Source organism: Quercus suber, unplaced genomic scaffold, assembly GCF_002906115.3.
Source record: "Quercus suber isolate HL8 unplaced genomic scaffold, Cork oak 2.0 scaffold_140, whole genome shotgun sequence".
NCBI classification, from domain to species: domain Eukaryota; kingdom Viridiplantae; phylum Streptophyta; class Magnoliopsida; order Fagales; family Fagaceae; genus Quercus; species Quercus suber.
In genome coordinates, this window is record NW_027069601.1 from 358,771 (window position 1) to 366,940 (window position 8,170).

The following is an 8,170-nucleotide window of genomic DNA, read 5'->3' on the forward strand; positions in this document are numbered from 1 at the left end:
CTCACCTCTTTGTCTGAAGGCCACTTCATTTTCTCCCACGGGCTCAGAGGCCATGGGTGGCACATTAGCACCTTTACTGTTCCTTGGTCTTTGAGGCATATTCTGCGAAGGGATTGCTTCTTCCCTTTTATTTACCCAGTCCCCAGTGAAGTCGCCAAAATGTGAGAGTGCCTTTTTCTTCTCAGCACAGTGGCCCAAAGATCCTAGGCCAAATAAATATTCTTGGTTGACTGGGCTCAGTTCACCACAACTAAAAGGACTGTTTAAGAACTGAGTGGTGCACAAATACAATGTAAGAAAAGGTTAGGGATCCTCGAATTAGTAAGGTACATTTTATTAATTTTCTTTAGTTATAATTACAGTGCTCACTAAGACATGATGCAAGGTTTAACTAAGTTCAAAAATTACAGACTTTGATAGCTATTTAAGCTTCCAAGACTTGCAAAGTTTAAATTTGTTGAATCCAAGTTTGTGCTATAGTGGCTGTCTCTAAGATACCGGGAACGGTTCCTCTATTTTCTTTTGATTTTACAGAGCTCTTTCTATAGTTCTATGAGACTCCAGAAAATGGCCATGAATGCCTGAATGAGCTAATCAAAGATGAATCTCTATTTGAATTTGAATGCCCCTTCAGCATGGACCCCCTCCTCCTTTTATAGCACAGCTCGGGCTCCGAGGTACTAGTTGATTTCTCCCTTTTGCCCCTTAGAGTTCGTGCCATGCCAGGTTGCTCAGGGTTATGTCGTTTCCTTTTTCTCTCATAGTTTCTTGCTTTTGGTGCGACCAAACGAAAGTCCCTTAGCTAGTTTTCTATTTCCAGACTTCTCCGTTGGCTAATCTTCAGCTATTTGGCTTTTTCTTCTCAGCACTCCAGCTTTTTCAGTTGTGCTCTTCCTTGTCACTTTCTCCAAATGGTCGGAATCACGGCTCCTACGTTTTTGCTTTGTACCTCCTGGCTCCACTGCATGTCTGGAGGATAAGACCCGCATGCTCTTTATCTTTTGTCCCTTTTTGAATTTGCTTCAACCTTACTTCGCGTCCAGGGATCCCCAGATTCTGGGGACTTCTGGGATCCCGGCCCAGCCCTTCTTACTGAGCTTTCTTTGATTTGCTGGTTCTGCCTAGCCTAGGCCCTTTTTGTTCTTTCGTGGGTCTATGCATCCCAATCCTTTAGGCCTCTTCCCCTTTTCTTCTTTCTTTTCTCTTTTTCCTTCATTATGTAAGCCCAACCCTCTTATTTTCTCTTAGTTTATTTATTTATATTTTTGTGAAATGAGCCCAACGTGTTATTTTTTTGGGCCTTAGTTTATGACCAATTTTGTACCTCAACAAGGTAACGATGGAGGAAGGAAGCAGTAAATGTAGAGAGCCATTAAATGCTGAAACCGTGAGTATGGGGAAGACATTACAAACTGAGGCTGTATTTACTCCAAACGGGACGTCAGTCTCAAATGAATCCGGACCAAATTCGAACCAAATTCCAAGTGAGGAAAATATTAATTCAGAGATATTACTTCCCAAATCAATCTCGTCTGCTAAGCTATTTGATATCCAAATAAAAGAAATCAATGAGGCCTTAATCAAGTTTGGAAAACAAACGGATGGGGAAATAAAGGCAAAAGAGGCAAGCAATGTTGAAATTACTCCTTAGAATCAATGTGATGAAGCAAAGGAAGGGAGTGGAGCACATGAGGTAGGGTTGGTACAAGCACGTGGCAACTTCATTACAGATGATCCGGTAGATGCTTATGTACTTGGATAGAACTTACATTCCAAGTACCCACAAGACCCCTGTTCATGAGCTTGGGATGAACCTGTGGAGAGATAACATAATCCACTCCGGCAAGATTCAGACTAGACTGTTGAACACACTTCTTGAACTAGTACTTAAAGAACGGACTGGTAAAGTTATTAACAGGGGGTTGATGAGCAATATAATTAAGATGCTAATGGATTTAGGTTCTTCTGTTTACCAAGGAGACTTCAAGAGGCCTTTTCTTGAGGTTTTAGCTGAGTTTTACAGGGGTGAATCACAGAAGTTTATCAAGTGTTGTGATTGTGGAGATTACCTAAAGAAAGCTGAGAGGCGTCTAAATGAGAAAATGGAGAGAGTGACACATTACTTGGATGCCCAAAGTGAAACAAAGATAACTAATGTAGTGGAGAAGGAGATGATTGCTAACCACATGGTGAGACTAATCCAAATGGAGAATTCTGGCTTGGTGAACATGCTTCTTAACAATAAGTGTGAAGACCTGGGAAGAATGTATGTTTTGTTTGATTGGGTTCAAGATGGCCACTTAAAAATGACTTCTCACATCAGGGAGACTAGCAAGAAGCTATTTACTGACCCGGAAAGGCTTGAGGATCCAATCGAATTTGTCCAGCGGCTCTTCGACGAGAAAGACAAATATGATAGCATTATTACGTCATAATTTAACAATGACAAGACTTTCCAGAATGCCCTAAATTCATCCTTCAAATACTTTATTAACTCGAATGCTGTGGACGACAAACTACGCAAAGGTCTGAAGGGGGTTAGCGAGGTGGATGGAGAGATTATACTTGACAAGGTGATGATGTTATTTCGTCGTGACGTTCGTCGCAATACAAAAAAAGAAAAGTAACATATCTTGTATTAAGGGTACGTTTGGTACACTGAATGAGGATTACGACAAGAATTATAGTCTTTATTACTAGTAATAAAGTGTGTTGTAATGTAATAACTAAACATATTCATTAGTTTGGTTGTGAGTTATAACATTAAAATGAAACTTAACATTTATTTTAGGAAATATCTTACTCATATAATTATATCTCCTTAAAAATTGTTATCTTTAAATTTAAGAGAGATATGTGTTATTTTTTATGATTTTTTATTTTTATAATTGTAAATGTATATGAAAAGTTTTTTTATTTAGAAATATATTATGTTTTGAAATTATTGCACTTACTAAGGAATAACTAATATCACCTTTTAAAGAGGAATAGTTATTTCTCATTTTGAAGAATAGCTATTTATAAGGAATGACTATTCTTTATAATAAAAATATAACCAAACTAAAGAATAATTAAACCATATGAATAACTATTACATTACAATATCTATTACAGTCTATCAAACATACCATAAGTTATGCATCTACATTCATGTCACAACTAACATGTATGTACAATAAATCTAATTTATGCTACATATATACAAAGAGAATCATTTATCCATATGGAGAACGCATCACACAAATTCACATAAGAGGTATAACATCAATGAAAAAAAAAAAAAAAAAACTCATCCATGATTAACAACCACATAAACTATAGTAGTAAGACCCCGTTGCGATTCTTTTAATGTATTATTCACCATGGCTTTAAGATTTTTTTGGTTGGTTTATGGAAACCAATACTGTTGGCACCTAAGATCTACGATGGTACATCACTAACAAAATAAATTTAGAAAACTTGAAGAATATGGGGAAAACAAAAGAAAAAAAAAATCCCTTTAGAGGGACTTTCCAAATGTGCAAGAGTGAGGTAAAGCAATTGCAAATATATATATATATAATAATCAGTGAAGCAGAGAAAAAATCCAATTAGATTTTAATTGGATTCTCAATTTTGTGCCACTTGTCCTAACCAAAACTCAAAAAAAAATCTAATTAGACTATAAATTTGACTCCAATTTTGTGTCATGTATCTTATCTAAATTTTCTAATTTTTGTGCCCAAATAAATGATGCATTAACATTTAATACGGAAGCCAAGAAAACCACAATGATAATGTTCATTAGCCTAAGCAAGAACATCTCACCTGCACATTTTTTTGGAGATTATAAATTGGACTCCAATTTTGTGTCATGTATCTTATTTAAATTTTATAATTTTTGTGCCCAAATAAATGATGCATTAATATTTAACATGGAAGCCAAGAAAACCACAATGATAATACTCATTGGTCTAAGCAAGAACATCTCGCCTGCACACTTTTATGGGTAATCTCAATAGAGTCTGAGCTCTTCTAATCCCACAACTAGAACCAAGGAGTCCAACGAGAAAGACTATAAAAATAAAACATTATCTCCTCCTAATTCCATATCGTCATCCCATGTCTCCTCCTCTCTCAACCTCTACCAACTAGATCCACACACTACCCTCTCCTCCTTACGGATTTCTCAGAGCAAGGCCGGGTTCAAACACAATATTCAATCTCACTCTTCCTTGCTTCACACTCTCATACATTAGCGCTTCATTGGCGCCTCCAAGAAGATTCCAAGCTCAATGATCAGTTCTTATTTTTTAATAGTTTTTAGTGTGTCTGGATTAAGATTTTGTTAATTTGTTAAAAATGGACAAAAATATAATCATATATATTATATTAAGTTGAAGTTTAATTTTAGAATTCAAATCGAATCAAATTAATTTCTAATTGTAGTTTAATTTTGTGCTATGTGTCCAATTTGATTTTTAAATGTTGGTGTTAAGTTACCTCCATTCATAATGCTCAATGTGGCTGAATCTAACAAGATAAACATCTTATCATCACAATTTTGCAAGATTATTGTTTTAATCATTTTCAGGTGTGGATTTTGAGATTAAGTTGCTCACAATTGGTGGGAGAAGATTGAAGCTTACAATTCAGAACAAAGGCAACTGCTGGAATTATTTTGAATTATAGTTTCATTTTAATCTTTGATTAATGATGCTTTTGGAAGTGATAGTTTATGCTAACACGTAATCTTTCTCTTCTTTCAAGTTAGTCATTGCTTTTGGTGCATAAATAGATTGTAGAGCTATTAACAATTGATGAAAGATATGTATATATGATTTTTAGTTAGGTGAACTTTTAGATTTTAATAGAAACATTTAACTTCGGATGTTGAAAAAACAAGAAGGTAAAATGTTCTGTAAATTTTAATTTTGTGAAACTGATTAATGGCAATTTAAAGTGTTAAAAGAGACAACAATATTGACTTCGACTTGAAACGTACTCAAAATAAACTCAAGGACAGCGTATTAGACATGTCTATAGGGGAAAAGTGCTATCTGATGGCATCTCCATTAAAAACTGTGAATTGCAACACACTTCTGATTCCAATACGCTATTCATGTCCAATTTTATTAGAAACTTTTGAAGAAAGTTCCATTAATGTCCATTTATATATTTTAAATAATAAAATGCAATATTCTCTTTTTTTATTCATTGTTTTATCTAATGCTATCCTATGTATGATAAACCAAAAAAAAAAGACCAATAGCATTACGTAAATAATAAAATTCAATATATATTTTTCATTGTTTGATTTAATTCTATCATTTGTGTGATAAACCCAAAAAAAAAAAAAAAAATTGGTCAATAGCATCATTACAATTAACCAGTCCCGTGAGGTAGCACCGGGTTACATATTAGTATATATAGACAAAAAATCAGTAAGTTTTTTTTTTTTGAATTCTAATAGAGTGGAAATTAAACAGTTTTCATAACTGCTTGATTAGAGGGAGAGAGAGTCATAAAGTTGAAGGAAGTTTGAATTATTATCAAATTGGGCTTGATGGAATAATAAATGGAAAGTTGAAAAGTTAGGAAACGTTAATTAAGAGATAAAGTGTTAATTTTCAAAAGGAAGGAAAAGAAAAAGAAAAAGAAAAAAAATAAAGTTAGTAGGATCGATAATGTGGCTGTTGATGTCGCTCAACAGAAGCGTAGCAACAATAAATGCTACGCTTCAGCTTTTATATATATATATATATATAGATGCAAAACAAAAGAGGGCATTGTCTCAACGATCGAGTTAAATCAAATTTAATGTACTCACCCTTGTAAACATTAAAAAAAAGAGTGTTATAAGTTATACAAATTTTACTATATAGTTCTTATAAATTGATGTGTTAACTTTTAAAACATTAAGAAAATATTATTTATTTATTTATTATAGTGTTAAATCTATTGATATTATACTAATTACATTCATTATGGGTACTAGTTAACTGTAAAATCTCTGATAAGTTGAAACTCTCTCTTAAAATGAAATTTAAAAAAAAAAAAAAAAAAAAAAAAAAAAAAAAAAAACCACATTCATTAGCACATGAATTTGTACACTTGTAGTTTGATAGCTAATAATTTTAACATGCAATAATTATATGTGAAAAATGAGTGAAATCAGGGCTGGCCTTGTACTATGCAAGCTATTGATTCAACTTGCTTATTCTGGGTTTGAGTCCAGTTAGGGCCCATATCAATGCCTTTTTCACCATTTTGTTTATTCCATTTTGAGGGAAACCAGTGCGAGCCTATAAGGACCCTTTACTGCTTCGTGTCCATGGGCTTAGGTTGGTTGACTCAATGCCACAAAAATTTTGGGCAAAGTTTCATGACCCAAAGTGCAGTTTTATAACGTAGTTCTTAGGATTTTCATATGAGACAAGTCCTGAGTTCCAACTTTCAGAGGAAAGACATTATGTTAATGTTTTTGATAATTCGATAGCTATAATGGGGAGGGGGAGGTTTGAATCTTGAAAATCTCCATTAGAAATACCATAATATGCTAATTTAGTAACAAAGTTCTTGATAAATACAATATTAATTTTAACTTAATAATTATTGTCTTTTATAGTCTAAAACCACCATTACTTTGATGAACATGATGTTAGATTATGGCTTAATCCACCTTATTGAACTCAAACCGTTGAGTTTGAGACCCTTTAGCATTTATTCCTCAAGATGGAAGTAAGATGGCCATGGCTAGTTCCTAACTCTTTTATTTTTAAAATTAGGGAAATGCTGTTATTTTTCAATTTTCCTACTGCTATTATTGAGCTTATTATGAGCTGTCTCTGCTTTTCAATGGGGGATGCCTTGATTCCTTTTGTCCTTCTAGAGGCATTAGACAAGGAGACCCCCTTTCTCCTTATCTTTTCATCCTTTGCATGGAATACTTGGGTCATTTGATTGAAGAGAAGTGTGAAACTAAGCTCTGGACTCCTGTGAAAGCTTCTAGGAGTGGCCCATTTTTCTCGCATTTATTCTTTGCGCATGACTTGGTGCTGTTTGCAAGTGCGGATCAGGATAACTGTAATACCATTAAGGTTGTGCTGCATAATTTTTGCCAAAGATCCGGGCAGAGGGTGAGTGAAGCCAAATCTCGTGTTTTTTTCTCTCCCAATGTGGATCCGGATCATAGAGAGCACCTCTCTGGTATTCTTGGGTTCAACTCGACTCCAAACCTTGGCAAGTACCTGGGGTTTCCTTTAAAACATTCAGGTGACCGCAAGCCTGATTTTGATTTTGTGTTAGATAAAGTCAAGAAGAAGCTGGCAGGGTGAAAAGCTAACTTACTCTCTATGGCTGGCCATGTAGTTCTTATTCAAGCGTCCTCCTCAACTATTCCGAATTATGTGAAGCAATATGCTTCCCTTCCTAATAAAATCCTTAATGGCATTGATAGGGTCAATAGAAATTTCCTATAGGGGACGACAGAGCATGCCAAAAAGATGCATTGGGTTAATTGGGACGAAGTGGCTAAACCAAAAGAGGCAGGTGGTTTGGGGTTACAAACTGCTAAAGGAAGGAACACGGCGCTTCTGGCAAAGCTTAATTGGAGGTTTCACAAAAAGGGGAATGCCCCTTGGGCTAAGGTTCTTAAATTCAAGTACTGCAATAGACAAAGAATCAATGCTAGGAACGAAGCAAGACTTCCAAGCTCCCCTGTCTAGAAAGGGCTCAAGAAAGGTGAAGAAGTTTTCAAAAAAGGGGTCATATGGATACCAGGTCATGATAACAGTCTTAATTTTTGGTCTGATACTTGGTCTAAACTTGGTCCCATCAGGTCTGTTATACAAGGCCCGCTTCCTCAAGCATCGAAAGATTTGCAAATTAAAAATGTGCTTTCTCCTACTGGTTGGGATTGGAATTCTATTCCTTTTGATCTCCCCTCTGAGGTAAAAGCTGACATCCAAGCTGTCCCTATCCCCCGTGTGGCGAGGTGTAGCGATAAATTAGCCTGGAAGTTTTCTTCAAAAGGAAATTTTGATATGAGTAGTGCCTATCTCCTTGCCAGAAACTCCTCAGGTACTGGTTCATTCTCTGGTTCTTGGATTTGGAAGCTTCCCTCCTTGCCTAGGATTCAAATGTTTATTTGAAAGTGTATGCAGCAAAGCATTGGTGTTAAGGAGTGCCT

The 8,170-nt window shown here is 35.2% G+C and overlaps 1 protein-coding gene across 1 annotated transcript; it reads left to right on the plus strand.

Moving 5' to 3' along the window:
• The first annotated feature begins 1,742 nt into the window (after nt 1-1,742).
• Nucleotides 1,743-2,435, plus strand: LOC111998730 (cullin-3A). Its single transcript, XM_024030819.1, has one exon. It carries the CDS (start codon nt 1,743-1,745, stop codon nt 2,433-2,435), a length of 693 nt encoding a protein of 230 aa, XP_023886587.1.
• The last annotated feature ends 5,735 nt before the right edge of the window (nt 2,436-8,170 follow it).

What these genes read in the sequence shown, in the direction of transcription:
- LOC111998730 (XM_024030819.1), top strand. Translation starts at nt 1,743, where the DNA reads ATGCTTATGTACTTGGATAGAACTTACATTCCAAGTACCCACAAGACC.